We start from the raw sequence: 20043 nt of genomic DNA, 5'->3' as shown, positions 1-20043 counted from the left end.
AGATGAAACAGGATTGCATGGAAGAATTGCATGATGGAGCTGCTGTAGGACTGGTCCCGCAGGGACGCTTTGGAGCTGAATGGTCCCCACCCAGAGGCACAGGGGTCAGGCCTGTGTACACCTGCAGTCACAGGGTGGGGAGGGGAAGGCTGCCCCTGCGGAGGGGCACCTAGCCATGGTGAAGTGGCTCACTTCAACTGAGGGCACTCCCTGGGGAAGGCTCAGCAAGTGGGGGAGGGAGTGCCTCGGGCCTAGAGGCCATTCCGGGTGTTGCACCCTATCATCCATGTCGCTCTGGTGGCAGTCTGGGGATATCTGAGCTCTGTGGGAGGTGGGAGGCAAGGAGAATGGTCGGGCGAGTGTTACGGAAGTGCAGATTACAGATGATGATGACGGCCTAAGGTGAAGCAGCAGCCATGGGCTTGGAGGAGGTATGGATGGGCAAGTGGGAAGGTAGAGGCTATAGAACTGGTTCTTCTAACGCAGTGCTTTTTCGCTCAGGGCGAGGGCTGCCCCCGAAAGTCGGGAAACATTTTTGATCATCATAACTGGGGGGTCATGTGTCTGTGTGTGTGCTACTGGCATCTCATGGGTGCATGTCAGAGATGCTGCCAAACATCTTATAATGCATGGGACCCCACCCCCCACCCCCACAAGTAAAGGAATTTTAGGCTCCAAATGTCAGTTGCATCAAAGTTGATCTGATATTAGGAGTAAAGGCAACGTGCGAGGCCTTCTTTCTCTATTCCGGCCCTGGGACTCTGGGAATTGAGTCCATGATGCAGTACCAGATGGTTGGAGTGGAGACAGTGCTTGACTGATGTGCAAAGAAGAGAACTTTGTAAGCGAATACATACCCCATTATCTCTAACGCCCTGCCAGGCTCCTATGAAAATTTTAATTCTAGGTAGTGATAGAGTCTCATGTCTTTCCCTTCTGTCTCCCAACAGATTAAAGTAAATTAGACCTAAATTAGACCTTCATCCTGTATTTAAAACCACAGAGGTGAAAGCAAAAAATACTAAGGGGGCTCTTAGAATAGCCTCTGTTTTTTTGCTGACGTAGTAAAAGTTTTACAGAGAAATGAACTCCGGGGATCGTTTTAGAAGGCACTGCCTTAGGTTTTAGCCAAGTAGTAAAGCATAGAAGATTAAATGAAGAAAATTAAATTTAATTCAGCAAAACCAGAAGTTGATTTGGGAAGTTCGGACTTAGGCTGTGGACAAGCCTTATATAAAATACCTTGGTTTGCTTCTTAACATGAGCGTATTCACTTACAGCAAGTTGATGAGGTTTGGGTTTTTATTTTATTTTTTTATTTTTTTGCTGAAAGCTGGTTATTGCACAGAGTGATGGCCTCAGCGCCCTGCTCTGAGTGTCCTGGTCAGAGCTGAGGAATGACACCCGGCAGGTTGGAGCAGAGTGAGTCCTGGAGACACTGGGGATTTGTCAGGAGCACAAGGTCAGGTTGATGTTGGGTCAGGTTGATGTTGGGGCACTGGTGGAGGAAGAGTACAGGGAGGCATATTAATTGCTGGGACTAGAATACTGGATTACAGACCAGAGCAGGGGTCTGAAACTTTGTATAAAGGCCTAGATAGTAAAAATGTTAGCTTTTGAGGGCCATATGGTCTCTTTTGCACCTCTGCGGGTACAGTGTGAAAGTGGGCAGATGCCCCGCAGATGAACGAGTGAGCTGCATTCCAGTGAAACATGACTTAACCAAGCGGGGCGGGGGGGGGGGGGGCGGCAGGCCCGATCTGGCCCATAGGCTGGAGTTTGCTGACCCTTGGACTAGAGTCTTGAGAAGTTGGGTGCACATAAAAATTATTTTGATGTGCTGTTTAAGGAAGTCGTTCATGGAGACATGGGTATGACTAAGATTTATGACTAAGGGGCCAAAGACATTCATTTTCTTTCCTTCACTTTGGTCTCTTTATCCTGGTCATCTCTCTCCTTTACACACACACACACACACACACACTTGATTAGTAATAATTGATTTTCTGTTATTTTTACAAGTGTTGAATATATAGGGTTGAGAGCCACGTTGGGTCAGTGGTACTCACCCTGCGTGTCTATTAGAATCACCTGGGGAACTTTGGGACATCCCCGTGCCCAGGCTGCATTTGGAGCAATGGATCAGAACTCTTACAGATAGGACCAGGCATCATTCTGTTTCAAAGCTCCCTGGGGACTCACTACCTTGGAACTACCACCTAAGAACCACTACCTTGGATTTAAAAGACAAAAAAAAAAAAGTCCTGAAATAAAGAGGGAAATTTAACCTGTGTAGGTAACTGTTTTTGACTCGCAGGTTATAACTGTGAAAAGAAGATTCTTCAGGTTTTAAGGGCTGTATGCAGACAACACTTCCCAGGAACACATTTGCAATTCTTTGTTGTGGTTTGATAGAGGCGATAAAAGAACTATCAGGAAGCTATTGTGACTTGGCTGATGTCTGTATTTCTAGCCAGTAGTGCTTTTTCCATCAGCGAGTTGGGTGACAGCCCTTGAGCACGGTGAAAGCTTCCAGGTTTCAGCGATTTAGTCATTATCCACGGGAGCCAGCCTCACCAGCGTAAGTGATGGCGACAGATGCTCTGACTGTCCAGAGGGAATAACCTTCAAACATCGTCATGGGCGTGTACATATTTGATGATATTTCTTAAAGAGGACCTAATTGACCAAGCTCTGGATGATTTTCTCATTTGTTTGTTGAGAGATGGAGGGCAATTCAAAAGGAAAAATTCAAGGAACTTTCCTAAAGGTATGTTGAAATATTTTGGAACTGTAGATAGGGGGATAGTGATGGTTTGTGGGCAGGGACATTTTTAAGGGATCCAACAGCATTTTGTTCACAAACAATGTTTTGGTCGTTTTACAAATGAAAGATTCTGACCTTGTGACACTGGAATTGCTCAAGCATGTAGTGTTCAAGGTTGAATGTGGAAGATTTAGTGCTTTCTTTCCTAAGCAAGAGCTAGGAGAATCCAGACTTTTGGGGAGGAGTTTTCTGGCCAGGAGCAAATGGTGTAATGACTACCGCAGCTTCTCAGGTTCCGGTTCTCCTAGAGATGTGAGCGTTGTTTTGTTTATTGAGAGGTGATGGAAAGTCAACAGGATTTTGTCCACTGTTAGTAACTGAAGACCCAGCGAAAGCAGTTGCAACATCAGGGTTTGTTACCCGCTCTGCGAGGATACCTGGAGATGCCTCAGTGCTCCAGGGCTGGCTAGTTCAGGAATTGAGCTATGCCCTGGCTTTGGATGGTATCTGATTGGATTTCTGATTCCCTTGACTTTTTCTCCCTGGCCATATGACAATGTCCAAAGGCAGCAAGACAAGGGGGGCATTTCTCCCCTGGGTCTTATTATTTTAATCAGGAAGGGAAAGCTTCCAGGAGCTCCCAGCGGACTTCCTCTCAGGTTTCAAGCCTGGACCCAAACGCTGTGCAACTTGTTCACCCTTAAACTATGAAGGGGTTACTATAGTTGGCGTAAAGTAGGGGTGAGCAAACTTCTGTAAAAATCCGATTGTGAATATTTGGGGCTTTGTGGGCCCCATGTGTTCTCTGGTCCATCTTCTTCCCTTTCTCTTCTTAACCCTGTGAAAATGTGAAAACCACTATAAGATCTAGGGGTGTGTGCCAGGCATTAGCTAGCCAATTATGTTTCATTTCCTGAGGTTGGTGGGGGGGTGGTGTCCACCCTTGCCACCCATTTTCCAAACAATACTGTGATTTTGTTGGCTCCTCGAGTGGGCAGCCACCTGTGTTTGCCTCAGAATCTAATGTGTAAAAGTGTTGTAATGATGATTGAATGAGATAACTAAATAAAGCAAATAATCTAGTTCTGGGCACATCAAAGGCCCTCAACACCTAGGAGTTACTTATGTTGTTATCGTTGTTTTGTTCTTTCTTGGTATGCCCATGTCATCACTGGGGAATTCTGTCATCTAAACACCCCTTTTGGATATGCCTGGAATTCTGATTAGATCACAATAAAACATTATTTCATGACTTTCAGTTGGTTCAGTTTTCCTCTACTGTGGGGGAGTACGGCCTCTCAATTCCATATCTTGTCCATTTATACGAACTTTAAAGTAATTTGGTGATGGGCCATTTGATGAAGAAAAATTGGGTTCTGAATTCTGAGGACTTTGGTCCTTTTGTTGGAGTGTGGTTATTATTCTCACTGTGTTAGGTTAGACTGAGTAACACCCCGCCCCCCCCCAAATCTCAGTGGCTTAACACAGGAAAACGGTATTCCTTGCTTATGCTACATGCCCCAAATGACTCAGCAGGGAACCCTACCCCACTGAGGGACTCAGTGACCCAGCCTGATTGAGACTCCACCGTCATGGAGCTGCAACTTTGGGATCGCATGACCTGGGAAAGAAAGAGATTGGAGAACAGCTCTTGAGCTTCTCCCGGCCTCAGCCTGAAAGGGACATAGTTCACTGCCCGGCCCTGATCATGTGGGTTCGTCCAACTGCAAGGAGGGCTAGGAAATATGGGGAACACTGAGTATTACTACCGCTTCCACTGTCCCACTGCTTTATTCATTTTCTTCAGAAAATAAGAAATGATAGAAGTGAAAAGTCTGTCATCCTTGGGTCACCACAATATGAAAATTCAGTGGGACTGGTCATTGCAATGTCCAAAGCACTTTCTTTTACTCTTTGAATTCTCCTCTAACTCAGTGAGTTTCAACTGGGAGAGTTGTTACTCCCTGGAGTGTATATCAAGTGACATCTAAGGACATATTTTGTTTGTCACAAAGGGGTGGGGGAGAGGTCAGATATGCTACTGAACATGATGCCGTGCATAGGACAGCCACAGACTACAGAAAATTATCAAGCCCCAGAAGAATCATACGTAAATTAAAGTTTGAAAAGTACTGCTCTAGGCTGGTCTCCGATTGTGTCCCCATGACTACAGATAACACGTGTCCCCCGGAACACCAGGGGTCCTTCTAAAAAAGTTACAACTAACTAACTAACTAACTCACTAACTTCCTCCTTTCCTTCCTTTCCTCCTTCCTCCCTCCCTCTCTGCTCCCCCCACCTTTTTTTCCTTCTTTCAAAAAATGCACATTCACAGGCCATAATGGGAGGGGGGTAGGGCCATAGCCTGTTAAACAAATACCCCAGGGCATTTATATGGCCCTGAAGTTTAAGAACCGTGTCCCAGGGCAAATCTTTACATTTTCGGATTTCCTCCAAAACCTTGGACTTTGGAGGCTCACCCTCACAATTAGTGTCAATTCTGTTGAGTTTTTTATGTTGAGTTGACAGTATGTCATTTTCTTGCTGTCCCCAGATCTCCACCTGGCACTCACCCTGTCACTGGAAAACACTTTTACGAGGCATTAAAAAATGCACAGTGTCCCCAAGATTCAGAAAAAGAAAAAGAGCTTTTTGTTTACATTGGGTGCCTTTCTAGTGCCAGCCCCGCATTCTCCGCGTGCACCCCTCAGTGCCCAGTGTTGCCGCTGTGTCTGCATTCTGCATTTTCTCCATGCCCACTGTCCCTTGGTGCCTGCTGTCTGGCTTCTCTCCTCCCTTTGCCACCAGATCTCTTCTCGCAAAAGTCACCAGGGACTTCTTTATTTTCATTTCCAGCAACCTTTTTGAGTATTTTAAAGCAAACCTCTTAGAGGTTGGCAACCTTATAAAAAACCATGTGTCACCATTCTAACCTGCTTTGCTGGTGTGCATAGTTGAGCACGGCTGTCAGCCTCAAAGCCGGGAGAAATTGGACCTGACTCTCCCTTTCCTTGCCAACCCCCAGGGTAGGAAAGTAGTCAGTCACTGAAGGTTTTTATACTTAAAAACGTGTTTTACAAATTTAGGTTTACTGCAAATTAATTCCGAGTTCGTTTCATTAAGAAATCTCTTCTGATAGATAATTGCCGGTATGACTCTTGTGATGCGTGTTGTTTTGCAGCTGATTCTGACTAGACTCTTCCTTGTTTTATAGAATGCACCGTATTCAGAGTAGTAGGTAAGTCATTATCTTCCCTTTGAGAACCTGTAAACTAAGTCTTTAAAACCCCGTGGAAGGGGAAGCACTCAAATTGAAAGGAAATAGAATAAGAATGCACTGAATTCAGGGCATCCTTGACCCCCCAAACCTCCCTCCCTTCCTTTCCTTCCCTTCCCTTCCTTCCTTCCTTCCACCTATCATTCCTCCTGCCTTTCTTTCCCTATGCTCTTTCTTTCTCTTTTTTACATACTCAGCAAACACATTCCAGACAGTTCATTAGGCTCTGGGGATAGAGCAATGAAACAAACTTGGTCCCTTGCCTTTAAGATGCTAAGGGTTTAGTGCTGGAGGGTACCATCATCGAATAAAACAATTTGCCAAACACACAGGGGAGGTGAGGGTCCAGAGGGCCTGAGAGGGAGTGACGAAGATGGAGTGAGTGGGAAGCAGGTGGAAACTCGATCTTGAAAGGTGAGCTGTGTCCTGTTGCAGCGTTAGGAGGGCGAAGGCAGAGGTCTTTCAGGCAGTGCAGTGGCCTGAGCAGGCCCAGGACAAGGAGGTAAGAGTGTACCTGGCGCAGCTGTGGTGTCCTGAGGGGGTATTGACTAAGGAGGCTGGGAGGGAGGGGGGCACAAGTCTGGACTTCAGTGTAGAGAGCAGCGTGACCATGCATCGGTGACAGCTCAGAGGACTGTGGCTTCGAGGAGTATGCATTCCTGAAAGATGGGGGGCCAGCAAGAAGACCAGTGCAAAGTCTAGCTGAGACTGGATAGACCAAGGTTTGATATTGAGAAGTTGCTCAGGCTCATAGCGACCTTGACAACACACAGGTGAGAGGCACAGGGAGAGAAAGAGCTAAAGGACAGAATCTTGGGTCGTGTTGACTCTGGATGGGGAGGATGAAGAAAGAGTTGCTTAGAGAAATAGGAGGAAAACCTGTGTGGTGCAGATTTAAAATGCTCACTACCCTTTCCAGCTAGTTGTAAGAAAGTCCTTTTTTTATGTTGAAATAGCTCACGTCCCCTTATTCCTTCATCTCCGGAAGTAACTCAGAACAAATCTGCTTCCCTTGCCACGCAACAGCTCCTGAAGTGATTGCAAGATAGCTCCAGAGATTTCCCTTGACCTTTCCTCGCCGGGGCACACACCCCCTGTTGTCTCTCCGTCTGTGTGGGACATGGTTTCTGATCACTTACCTGCACTGCTGGCCTGGCCGGGAGCGTGTGGTTGCCATGGGATGGAAAGAATAAGGGAAATGTCCTCCCATTGTTTCCATTCCTTCCTCCTTCCGCAGACGTTTCTTTCTTCCAAATTTTATAGCCTGACTCTGCGTGAGTTGTTGGGTCAGTGAACCCGAGGGGTGGAAGAGACAGCTCGGAGACCGCTGAATAGCCTCGCTTTGTCTAGAGGCATGTTTTTCTGACTGTTTATGGTGCCTGACAGGCTCGTTTTTGTTCTGGGGAGAGCTGGTTTGAGAACGCAGGCTGCTGAGAAAGCTGTAGGGCTCCACTTCGCTCTGGGGTGACCTCCAAGGCCCTCCCAGAGAGCTGCCGTTTAGCATCCCAAAGGCGCCCCTTGCCCAGTGGAGGTCATCTGAGGCCTCTGCGTCCTCGTCCCAAGTCTAACACTGATAGCTAGGGGAGGAGAAACTGTCACCAACTTCACCAGCTTAATAGTAGCCAGGAAGGAGCCCCAGGCAGCAAGATTCCATTTTAATCATCAATCACATTACAAAAAAACAAAAAAAATCCAACAACAGCTGTGTACCACTTTTCATAACTTTTCCTCCATGGTTGGCAGTCAGATTGCTTTCTTTTGCAGAAAACACGATGTCAGTTTTAGTCAGAATTTATGTGTAAAAACTTGAAAGGAGGCAATTTGGAAAGGAAAGTGAAATTAGTGAGGTTTTCAGTTTGCATTTGGAATGAATCACACACATTTGGGATTATAATGTGCAAACATAATGCTGAATTTTCCTTCTCGGGCCTTCCTGCTTTCTCTCATACCCCTGGGACATGGAATCCTTTCCAGGCAGGCTCTGATTACAGCAAGGGGGCCCCAGCAACAGAGGACCTGAGGGCCTCGGCCTCAGGCCGCGGGGAGCAGGTTAGAGTCTTCTCTAACCTGGGTGAGGGCTCTGGTCAGATGGTCGGGCGGCAAGTACATTCCAGCAAGGAAGAAATGCTTGGCTGGTCTCAGCGGGTCCCAGAACATGCAGCCCTTCCGCAAAACGACCAGAGGACACCGTGTGCTGTGAGGGCTGCTGCATTGTTGTGGAGCCCCCCCACTTTTCTCCCTGGAGGGTTATGGCAAAGTGGCTTCTTCGAGTGAATTCTAGAACAGCAGTCGAAAGAACTTTAGGTTGAAGTCCCAGTTCTTCCCATTATTATTAGTCTGATGGCCTTGGGTAAAGTGCTCGTCTATGTAAAGTTCGTAATCACCCTGAACGAACTTGGCCTTCTTTCTGTCTGTATGCCTTGGATGTTTTGCCCTGCATTTGCTCGTAGAAACAGGTAATACTTGGTGCATGGATTTAAAGGATTACTCACAGGACCAATAGGACCTGCAACAGTCTCAGTTTTCTCATCTGTAAAGGATAAGATGACTTCCACTTACTGAACGCCTCGTTCCAGCTGCGAAGATGTATGGTTTGCTTATGTTATGAGTTAAATTGGTGTTTGGTGGGCAGGTATAGGAGATGCCCTATTGGAATATTGAGTACCTATAAAACTATATTCAGAGTTTTAAATAATCAGGTTAACAGGCAAACTTTTGATATACCATTTGTTTGTGGAGTTTGATCTGCCACGGAATCTATTAAAAGTAATACTAACAAAGCAGAAAACTGTATCCTAATATTTACATGGATTATGATATGAGTCAGTGATGGCTCATGAACTGGTCATCTTACTGGATCCCTTTCTATCCTTCTGGTCAGTGCTTTACTTGAAGCTGGCTATTACTCAGCAATTATTTCTTTCTACCTGAATACCAGCTAGGGATACAAGCAGGGATAAAGAGGTCTTGATAAGGCAAAGAATATGGGATTAAGTAAAGGAACAGCTACCATGTATGATAAACATATATAGGAAGAGACTAGAAAAGGTCAGAATTTGTGTTTTAATACTTCTTAGGGAGAAATCCTGAAGTGGTGTTGTATCTAACACTTAAGAATATCTGATTGATCTGCTCTGTAAGCATCGTGGCCACTTGGTGCTCACGGGCTGGTGTTTGTTAGGAAGTGGGCCATCTGCAGCCAGGAAGGTTTAAGATGATCGGGGGAAGAGGTGGGAGGAAAGGGGGTTGCACTGAGCTCTGAAATGCCATTGTGGTGAGTTTCCTTTCATTGTGTATTGATTGATTCTACTAGAGGAAGGCTCTGGACTGAGTCCCTTTCCATTTTCATGACTACTAGGCTGACGATTAAACAGTCGTTTTAGACTTGGATGGTTTTTGATGAGACAACAGGGAACATCCTGAAAATACTACCCTATAAAATGTTAATGGGCACAAATTTGGACTGTAGATAACCGTAACTCTCAAATCATGATTGACTGTCTAATCCTGTTTCTTTACCTGGCTGATCCCTCAACTTCACTGTACTCAACCCAAATTCATCCCTTCTCATCTGCCCTATCTGCTTCTCTTGTGTTTTTCTCCTCAGTGGGAGTCTGCCCTTCCTCCTAGTTATAGTTCAGTTTTCCTCCTCTCCATCTTTACTATTACTGATCAAGTCCAGGCTCCTCTCTTCTCTCATTTGGAACTTTGCAGTAGTCTCTCACTCAGTTTTCCTGCCTCCAGTCTTGCCCCCCATCTTGATCCACTCTCTGGCATCAGAATGACTAAAGAAGTAATTGAGTACCATGTATGAGTCTATCCACTCTCTTTTCAGGGCTGGGTGTAGCACAGTGGACTAATCCTGCTTCTGCTCTCACATATTTTCTAGTGCTGAGGACCAACAAAGCCAGGTACACAGGCAAATAACTAACATGTTTATAAATGATATCAAGAGGAAACAATCTGAGATGGAGGATAAAAGGGTGGACATTTTTACATAGTGTAGATGAGCAAGGCTGTCCTTGACGATGACATTTAAGCTTGAGATCCAAAGGATGAGAAGGAACCAGAATGGAAAGAAGTGGGGACATAAATGTTCCAGGCAGAAAAGACAGTTTGTGCAGACTGAGTTGTGTGAAAGCTTGGCGGGCCCAGAGAACTGAAAACTAAGAGAGAGCAATGAATGCACAGAGCCGTTGGAGGAGACAGATTGAAGATGGGATCAAGGAAATGGGCGGGATCATATCACACAGGGCCTTGCAGGCTATATAGTAAGGAGTACATTTTACTCCAAGTTCAATAGGAATCCAATAAGGAATTCCAAGCACGGGAGCAGTTTTATCCAATTTACATTTCACTATCACTCTTGCTTTGTAGAGCATGTGTCAGTGGAGGATGAAAGAGCAAGTGTGGAGACCAGGGAGGAGGTTGCTGTGGAAGTCCAAGTAGGAGGTGATGAAGGTGTAGACTTAGATGCTAGCAAGAGAGATGGAGAGAGTTGGGCAGATTTAGTATAACTTTTGGAGATAAAATCAATGGGATCTCCTATCGGATAAGACATGGGAACAAAAGAACGGGAGGAAATTAAGGATGGCGGTTTTGAACAGCTGGATGGAGGGGGTCATCTACTGAAAGGAAGAAGATTTTGACCCTCTCTTCTTCCTCTTCCACTTTTAAGGACTCATATGATTAGACGGGGCCCACCCAAACAATCCAAGCAATCTCCTCATCTCAAGGTTTTAACCTTAAACATATCTGCAAAGCTCCTTTGGCCATGTAAGGTGACATATTCACAGGTTCTGTGGGTTGGGATGTGGATGTCTTTGGAGGGTGGATGTTATTCTGCCCACCACAGAGTCAAATGAGAAAAGCATTTAGATGTGGTTGGTGACCTTGGTAAAAGCTCTTTTCCGGAGTGTGAGGGCAAAGGAGAGCTATCTCTTGGTGGGTTGGGCAACGAAAGGAGAAGTCAGGATGTACGTACAACATCATGTGTGGACAGCTCTTTAAAGAACTGGGATTAAGACTGGAGGGAGATGTGAGTGAAGTGAAGTGTATGTTATGTCAGATACAAGAGCTTAGTAGTTTCATGATAAGGAATAAATCACACAAGAGTAACATGCTGTGGGAAGTATCAGCAGGGAGCAGATACCGGAAGCCTTGGAGTCCTTACCAAGACAGGAGTGGCTGGATCCAGATGGGAGGGGCACACCTGCCTTCATAGAGCAAAGAAGAAGATGGATGCTTGTGACCTGTGATGGGACACGAATAAGATTCTATCTCATGCCTTCCATGTCTTCAGCGAAGTGTGACGCAGGGTCATCCTCTGAAACAGAACTGTGGCCATGCCGATTCGTTGCTTCACACTCTTCAGTGGCTCTACCTGCTTACCTCTGGGTTCCTTTTCTGGCCCTGTCTGCCTAAGATTTTGCACCGTACTCTCACACGTTCCTTAGAAACTTCTGGAGATAACCACACCCCTCTGCTTTTGACTTTGTGTTTGCCCATTGCCTTTACTGGAATGCCTGGCCTCTTCTAACTTTGTCTCTTACCCTCTCCCATGCCCATCCCCAGTGCACCCTTTTCGTGGAACTAGCCTTGAAATACAGCCTCACCCAGGTTGGTTAGCTGCTCAAGTTCACTCAGAAGTCCCTGTTTACACTCCTGTAAGTCCTGATGTAATTATTTGTTGTGTAGCATCTGCAATCTCTACTAAAATGTGACTTCGTTGGGAGTGGAGGCGTGGCTCATCGTTGTAGCCACAGCACCTAGCACAGTGCCGGCACGTGATCAAAGCTCAATAAATGTTTGTTGAACTTAATAGTATAGCAGGTAAATTGATTGAACATATGTGTCAAACAGTATCAAAGCAGGATAGGAAAAATCTATTTAGTGTACATGAACTGTTATACTTTTCACTGACTTGTTATAACTTCACTTTGCCCACTCTCCACAGCTGGGTCTCAGCAGGCTCAAGCATCCCAAGTGTTGGCTTTGAATCTGCATCACCCTACAGGCTGTAAAGTCCTTCAGAGAAAAGATCAGAGCTTGGTCATCTTCGTATCGCCGTTATTTAGCACAGTGCAAAGCCTGTAGAAAGCATAAGAAATGTTTAAATTACTTTATGGGAGTTTAAAAGTACTTTTCTAGAAGCTGTAGTATCTAGCAAACCTTCCCCTCCAGAGCGGGTCCTGGTGTCTCTGATCAGCCTGTAGTCTGATACAACCCTGCTTTTGATCTCTTTACCCATTGCAGAGGTCTTGGATTGTTCTCAGTGCATTGATTCCAACTTCTGTAAAGCTGAGTGACTTAGCATATTGTTCTTCAACTTGTTCTTTTTAAGAAGGCAGACAGATTTCACACGTGCCACTAAAAAGCATGCTAGCTATGCAAATGGTCACTTTGCCATCAACATCTTCACAACCAGTATTTGTAGTACTTTGAATGGAGAATTTTGCACCTGAAAATGTTTACGGAAGGATGATTGATGCCTGCAGAATTTATTCACCATAAAATGCTATGGGATGAAAGCATTAAAAAAATTGTACACATAATATGGTCTTCATTTTATGGGAATCTTTCTGTATCTATGTAAGTATATGAAGTTGTAGATACGTGTACACAAGGATGCGAACTAGTGCCCCAAAATATTAACAAGTGGTTTTGCCTCGTGGTGGGAATTTGGGTGATTTCAATGTTCTTCATTATACCTTGTTTTTGTTTTCTAGATTTTGTACTAATTATTTTCTACTTTTGAATTCAGGAAATCTGTAGGATTTTCAGGAAAAAAAATCCATGATTTTATTTTCAAGAGTAATTTATTATTACTGGCAAAAATTATTATTAATATTGGCAACAATTTCAGAGCCACACCCAAAGGCACATGCTTTGTAACGCCCCGCCCCCTCCCAAACCAGCGTAATGACTGCAGTAGATGCCTTTATATTTTTAGAGCATCGGTGGTAAGATCGTTTTTAAATTTTGTTTCATTTTCTTATTTTGGCCAGTGATAAAGAGAGCAAGAAACCAGGGGTCCTAGATTTGAAATGTTTTTTTTAGCCCAGAGGACTGGAGAAACATGGGGGTTAGTGTTCCTAAATGATTATCGACCTAGGAGAGGATTTGGAGATGACTTAAAATGTGGAAATATCATCGGAGTTCAAGAGACTTTCAAAGTGTACCTGATCAGCTGTGTTTGACTCCCCAGTCTCAGGGAGATGTTCCAGAGGTTTCTCAGGAAGGCCTCTGTCTACCCTGGTACATGAGATTGCAGCGAGGCTTTCTGAATGCAGCTTAATTCCCAAGACCAAAATAGTCCAGTGAGTCACTTGGATATATTCTGAATCAAAGATTTAAAAACCAAAGCATGCAAAAGGTCCTAATGCCTCAGCTCGGAGTAGACGTCAGTGCATTTTGATTTCAAGGCTACCAGAAGGGGTGTTGCTCTAGGCCGCCACGGTGATGTGAAGAGCGAAGACAGAGGGCTCTTTATGGGCAAGGACTCTGTGGCATGATGCTATGGTATACCATTGTATTTTCATTATGCTTTTCATATTCTCTGTGATGCTTAACACAATGTAAGGCACCTGCCAAGTGCTGGACAAATGACAGAGACCGGAGCAGAGGAGAGTATTGTGAAGTACTGACTGAGTAGGGTGCCAGCCACCTAGGTTTGCTGAGACTGCACCTCGTCGCAGCTCTTGTCTTGGTTTAATCATGAACGGTGTCCTCTTTCACTCCCAAAAGTGTGTCCCATTTGGGATGATCAGTTTATAGAGTCACCCTGTGACCGAGCTGGATAAGAACAATCTAGGTTCCATGATTTTATCTCTCCCTGCACAGCAGTTGTCTGCCTGGCAAAAATGTAAGAGCCACGCCCAAGCGCACATGCTTTTTATTGCCCCGCCCCCACCCTCCCCGGCATAAATAATGCCTGCAGTAGCCGCCTTTGTACTCAGCCTTTTCAGATAGATAAATAGCTCTGTTGAAGGAGCCCTAGCAGATTAAAGCCCTGGACATGTTGATCTCTTTCTATGACCACAGCTGTCCCAGATGGTGGTAATATTTCTGGGACTCTGAACTCTGCATTTGGGGCCAATGGGATAAAATGCCGAGAACACATTCAAACCGACAAGCTGCCTTGACATTTGCTCTTTGGCTCCTAAGCCAGGGATTTTCTTCTTTTTTTTTATGACAGTTTGCACTTCTGTTTCCTTTATTCCTTTGGGACTCCCACTCGACCCCCTTTTTCTTGAGAAGAATAAGAGTTTAAAGGCAGCATGTCTAATTCGCAGAGGATTTAGTGCCCCTTAATTGCCCTAGAAGCCTGAAAAGTCAGTCTCTAGGAATAAGCTCAAGAGGGACTCAAATTGAGACAAACGTTTGAATCTTGACGAAAGCCATGCGGGCTTCTGATTCCTCCCCTGGGAGCAGATGTGCACTAAACGTGCATTAACTGAAATCGGGGAGATGCTTGCATTTTCTGAACTGGGGTTTAAGTTCCTAGAAACCTCTCATGTTCTGTAAATTAAGATTAAGGGCTATGCTAATTTAAAATGAAGAAAGTGGTTCTAAACTTTTCCTGAGTCTCTGAGCCCTCTGGGAAATGATGACAACTGAGGATCCTCTTCCCAGAAAATGATGCATGTGCACACCCAAAGACAACTTTACATGCAATTTCCGAGGATTTATGTCGCCCAGTCTAGATTAATGTAGCAGGTACAGGCAGCCAACTCCCCGATGTGAGTACTCCGCGCTCCCCTCCGTCTCCCTATTAGAAACCTTGTTCTCTTCCTGTATCTCTCCCTCCTCATGTGACTGTGCATTTGAGGGGAGGCTCTGACCCCACCCCAGGGATGGAGGTGGTGGGTGGATGAATGGTCTAAACCAATTGTGATAGCCCCTTGCCAGAGATCGGTTCTGCCATAGGTATGTGATACTTCATTGGCCAATAACACAGCAGTGTGATTCTGTGGGGGGCAGCCTTGGGACAAAATTTCATCTCTCTTAAAAATGAGGCGCACAGTAGTATGGAGGAAACAATTTGGTATTATAGGATTGAATGCATGAGAGAAGGCAAAAAGAACCTGATGGGAATGGATTGGTAGTGGTGGCTTGGTATAAATTAATGACTTCTAAGATAGGCCTATGGATGTATGTATGTTCATGTGCAGGTATATACCTATGTGTATTTTTATGTGAGTGTATGTACATTTACATGTATGTAAAGGTATAGTATATGCACATTCATGTATTTCCTACCTCTGATTGGTGAAAGGGCCAAGAAAAAGTGATACGCTAGTAACAATGAGCCCGCCTTGTACCCAGATCTTGATACCACTGACCACTGAAAGGAAACAAGTTTCCTTGCAGAAATGTGAGGGGTGGGACATGAATCAAGGTGAGACTGGAAAACAAAGGTTGTTCTCAGGCTAGTGTCCTAACTGATCCTTTCACAGGCCAGTCTGTCATTCAGTTAAACTGGCGGTTTTAGAACAATTAAGTGTGTGATCAGACTCTTGGGCTCCTTGGTCACATACTCATTGTCGCACATCTTTTGATATTAATCAGCTCCTTGGTCTGCAACAGTGTTCTGTGGAATACGGTGCTGGTAGGTCAGGCATTCTTACATCCTTGGATAGCGGGCTTGCAGAGGGCTTGCATGCAGAGAAGGCAAGCCTTCTTGACTTACATTTGGAGTAGGTAAGCATGAATTGTGGTAAGAATGGATCGCAATCTCCTCCTCCCCTCCATGGTGGAAGTGGTCTGCTATAATCAACCTTCCACCGAGGGGCTGGCTGATGCCCTTGAAGGTGCTATAGGGACAGGTATCTGTCTCTGCTACTGATTCATTGGACATTCATTCATCAGTGGCAGTGAGTTGTAAGAGGGAGCCCATACTGCTGGACACACGCACAGCCTCCATTCCTGCCACCTGAGCCATTCCGTTCATGGGTCCATTGTGCCAGCACTGGAGTGGCTGAGCAGAGGAGGCTTGCTGACTTCTACAGGTGGGTCCTAAATTCTTCTAGGAACCCCTGAAGGACCATTGGATGTGCTGATTCATATGGCTTGAGGGGCAGGGGAGATTGCACCACAGCCTGCCCCGCCCCATCTGTTTGACCCACATTTCTGCTACCCACTGACTGAATGCAATGCAGAACATGAAGGAGAGGGTTATGAGCAAGAGTCTTGTTTGTCAGTGTGATCTCAGTAAGTAGGAGGGACAAGGAGGGAAAGCCAGTGCAGTGGCCACTGCTAGGGACAACTGATCTATGGGGTCTTCTAAGAGCCTCATGAAATTATTCAGAACTGTGTGTCCAGGGGACTAATCATTGCCTCCTGTCCATCATTGTTCATGGATCACAGGTGGCCCCCATGCTTTAACCCCTTAGATTCTGCATGTCAGCTGTCCCAGCAGGTCCCGTCAAGTGCCAGAGGAGTCTTAGAGCAGGAATCCAGAGGTGGAAGAAGGCATCCATCTGGTGCAGACAAAGATGAGGCGCTGTCATGTTGCGTCTGTTTGGAAGCTGGTCAGAGCCTGTGCTGAATTGGAAAGCCCATCAGTGTCTCCGGAGGAGGTGGGTGGGGAGAATCCGGGAGAGAATCTGGGAGTGGCGCACGAGCGCGCGCTGTCCTGCGCACACACTACACTCCAAATGGGCGAGTGAGGGAAAATAGAGGATTTGAGCAAGACTCGCCTGGCTCCACTCTTATCTACTGTGATAGCTTGGTATGTTTACCTGACTTTTCTGAAGTTCACTTTCTCATCTGCATAATGCAGATAATAACTCATGCAGTTGGGAGGGTTAGCAAAGGTGACATCTGTTAAGTTCCTTGCGTTGAGCCTGGACTAGATATTACTGACCTGCCTCCTGGCCATGCAAAGCAGTAGATGCACAGTTAACTTTCTAGTCTTGTAGGTGGTGGGGAAGGGCAAGAGATAGGAGGGAAGGGATGAGATCATTAAAAAAAACCCAAACTACAACAAAAAACACTGGACCAAAATGCAGGGAGAAGAGCTCTTGGGTGGAGGACCCTGTGTGTGAGTGCCCACGGTGGGAACAGTACAGTACCCAGGTGGCAGGAGCCCCATGGCCAGAGGAATGAGCGAAAGCCTAGGTGAGATGAATTCGAGGAAATAGAGAGGATTTCCATTTGACCTTCTCTTAGTTACTTCTTAGAGGGGGACGCAGAAGATCGTATGACTGTGGTAGGCTCTTGAATGCCAGTTTATGTAGCTTAAATTATACCTGGCTGACAGGAAGACAGCCTAGACAAACTTCTTCAAAGACTGGGAATTCAGTGAAAGGGGCTACCTTGTTTTGTCCACCCCTTGCCCTTCCTGGAGCCTCTGGGAATATCCCAGTCAGTGTAACTTAATCATTTCAGGAGCAATATTCTGAAGGGTCGAAGGGGGTGGGAAATGAGGAGGAATAGGGGCTAGTCCTAATTTATTTTTTACTTTCAGGGCATAACTGAGTGCTGATACATAGTAGGTACAAAATGAAAGCACTGTGTCTTTCTTCAGTCCCTTTCTTGGTGGCACTGTTAGCTACGTGCCCTCTTGGTTAAGACATTCGCTCTCCTTTTGCCAGCACCGCCTGCGAGGGATCAGCCAGCCTGCTTCCTAGCTGCCATGGAGGTGAGTTTTCTTAAGCCCAGAGGACAAAGACTCTCGGAGGGGTTTCGAGCTCGGATACACGTTGAATGTATGTCTTCATTTTTCTGCTGAGGTCAGAGCAAGCTGTGTTTCAGCTTGTGCTTGCACAAGCATGCAGTTCACTGAAAAATAACATGGCCATGTAAACACGCAGAAGGAAGCGTGGTGTGGCCAGTGATTGCAGCCGCTGCCAGCGTATCTAGAACAGGTTGCATTCTGCAAAAGAAAGACGCACTACAATAGCCAGCCATTTATTTTCTATAAAAAAAGGTCCTAGCCCCAGTTAATGGCCTATTTATTCAAAGCCGTTTTAAATACGTAACATATTTTTGACTTCCCGTGAGAATATTTGGGGAGTTAAGCCTAGGAAATGTGCTTTTATTTTCTATAATACCTCTTTTGGCTGCATGGTTACTTGGCTGTGTGCTTTTCTCCAATACAGAAGGATTTGGAGAGTTAACCTGATAGTCCTGGGTTGAATGTTTTCTTATTCGTGTATACAATTTAAGAGAAAAAGAACAGTTTTTCAAAATAGTATTTAAAAAATAGTTTTCAGCCGTTTGCGGGGCTTATATTCTTGAGAGCCAAGTATTCTGAAGAATTTAGCATCATTTCCTGGAATGTTGCATCTCTCCCCTCAGCCCCTTCATGTTCTTTCACTTTCGTTCCACAGCACGGTGAAACGCTGTGGCAGCTCCTCTGGTTGCTTGTGGCTACCTCGGGGCCCCTCCTCTTTGTCATAGGACATTCCGTTCTTCCCACCAGCCCCAACCTGTTTGCAACTCGGCACACAGGGCGAACAGGACTCTGCACAGTCTTACGCCTGGGACAATAATAGTTTCAGCTTTGCAGAGACCAAAGCCTCTGGCCCAACAGCTTTAGAATACTGAGACAATTGGGAGAGGTAGTAATACGTTTTACTTTAGAGAACATACTCTTGGCACAGAAGGAGGAAGATATCTTGGCATCCATCACTATAGCCCCTGGGTGTTTTGGAAAAATTCCACTTCATTCTTTCTCTTGTTTTGGATCCTGAAATAAGAGGCCATAGTACAAGTGTCAGGAATATAGAGATTGGTAGGTGAGACTAGGGAAGGGAACAACTCAAGGAACCTTCCGAAGAAAATTTATACCTCCGAAGCAGCTAAATAGACAGCATGCTGGTTGGGAGAGCAAAATTGTCTGAAAACAATCTGAGTTTGGGAGTAATAGGAAAAAAACAAGAATAATAAATAGTGCTTCTTCTTGATTTAAAATTAAAAAAAAAAAACAAAAAAACAGTGTAGTGCCAGGATGGAAAAGTTGCATATTGAGCTTGGTGTTTGGATTCAGACCTGGATGGGAATACTGACTGTTGGAACATGTTAGTTTCTGCATGTTAGTTTCATGCAGAAAACCTGTTAGTTTCTGCACTGTAAAGCGAGAATAATATTTCATTTTTTACTTGAGGTATTTTACTGTATTTTTGATGGTGGTAAAATTATGTCACGGAATGTACTGTCTTAGCCATGTCCAAGGGTACCGTTGTGTGGTATTAAGGACACTCACATTGTTGGCTCCCACCACCATCACTCATCTCCGGGACATCTTGCACTAGACAACAACTGCCATTTCTCACCCTTTCTCCCCACCTCTCGTTACGATTCTCCTTTCTCTCTCCAGGAATTCAGCTGCTCTAGGTACTTCATGTAAGTGGAATCATACAATATTTTTGTGTGTGTGTGACTGGATCATTTCACTTAGCACAGTGTCTTCAAGGTTCATCCTTTTTGTAGCATGGGTCAGAATTTCCTTCCTTTTTAAGGCTAAATAACATTCCAGTGTATGTGTAGGTCACATTTTATTTATTAATGTATCTATCAATGGACATTTGGGTTGCTTCTACCTTTTGGCTGTTGGGGATAAAGCTGCTATGGACGCGGCTGTGCAGACGTCTCCCTGACACCCGTGTGCTAGTTTGTTAGGGCTGCCATAACAAAGTGCTCTATCTAGGCTGAGTGGTGTAAACGACAGAACGTTATTTCCTCTCAATTCTGGAGGCTAGAAGCCTGAACTCAAGGTCTTGCTTTCTTCTGAAGCGTCTCTCCATGTCGTGTAGACGGCTGTCTTCTTGTATCTTCATGTGGAATTTCCTCTGAATAGGTAACATATTCACATGGTTCCAATTGAAAATGTCCACATTTTCTCTCCTCATAAGGACACTGGACGTGTTGGACTAGGACTGACCGTAGTGACCGTATTTTAACTTAACCACCTCTTCAAAGACCCTGTCTCCAAACCCGTCCGAGGGGTGAGGGCTTCTACCCGTGGTTGCGGCGGGGACGCCATTCAGCCCGC

The 20043-nt window shown here is 45.3% G+C and overlaps 1 protein-coding gene across 4 annotated transcripts in view; it reads left to right on the top strand.

Moving 5' to 3' along the window:
• The window catches only part of MAP2K6 (mitogen-activated protein kinase kinase 6), a 93782-nt gene that overhangs the window by 28723 nt on the left and 45016 nt on the right, over positions 1-20043 (top strand). For 2 of the 4 annotated variants that reach the window (XM_045182293.2, XM_045182290.2), the window contains exon 1: positions 2644-2770. The exons of the other annotated variants lie outside the window; for them this stretch is intronic. In XM_045182293.2, coding sequence (XP_045038228.2) covers positions 2659-2770 — 112 coding nt within the window. In that variant the 5' untranslated portion in view covers positions 2644-2658. Of the gene's footprint in view, positions 1-2643; positions 2771-20043 lie in introns of those variants that run through there. 4 annotated transcript variants of the gene reach the window in all.

This window comes from Desmodus rotundus, chromosome 9 (genome assembly GCF_022682495.2).
Source record: "Desmodus rotundus isolate HL8 chromosome 9, HLdesRot8A.1, whole genome shotgun sequence".
Lineage (NCBI taxonomy): Eukaryota > Metazoa > Chordata > Mammalia > Chiroptera > Phyllostomidae > Desmodus > Desmodus rotundus.
Note: the sequence above shows the minus strand (reverse complement) of the source record. Positions and strands in the feature narration are given on the sequence as shown.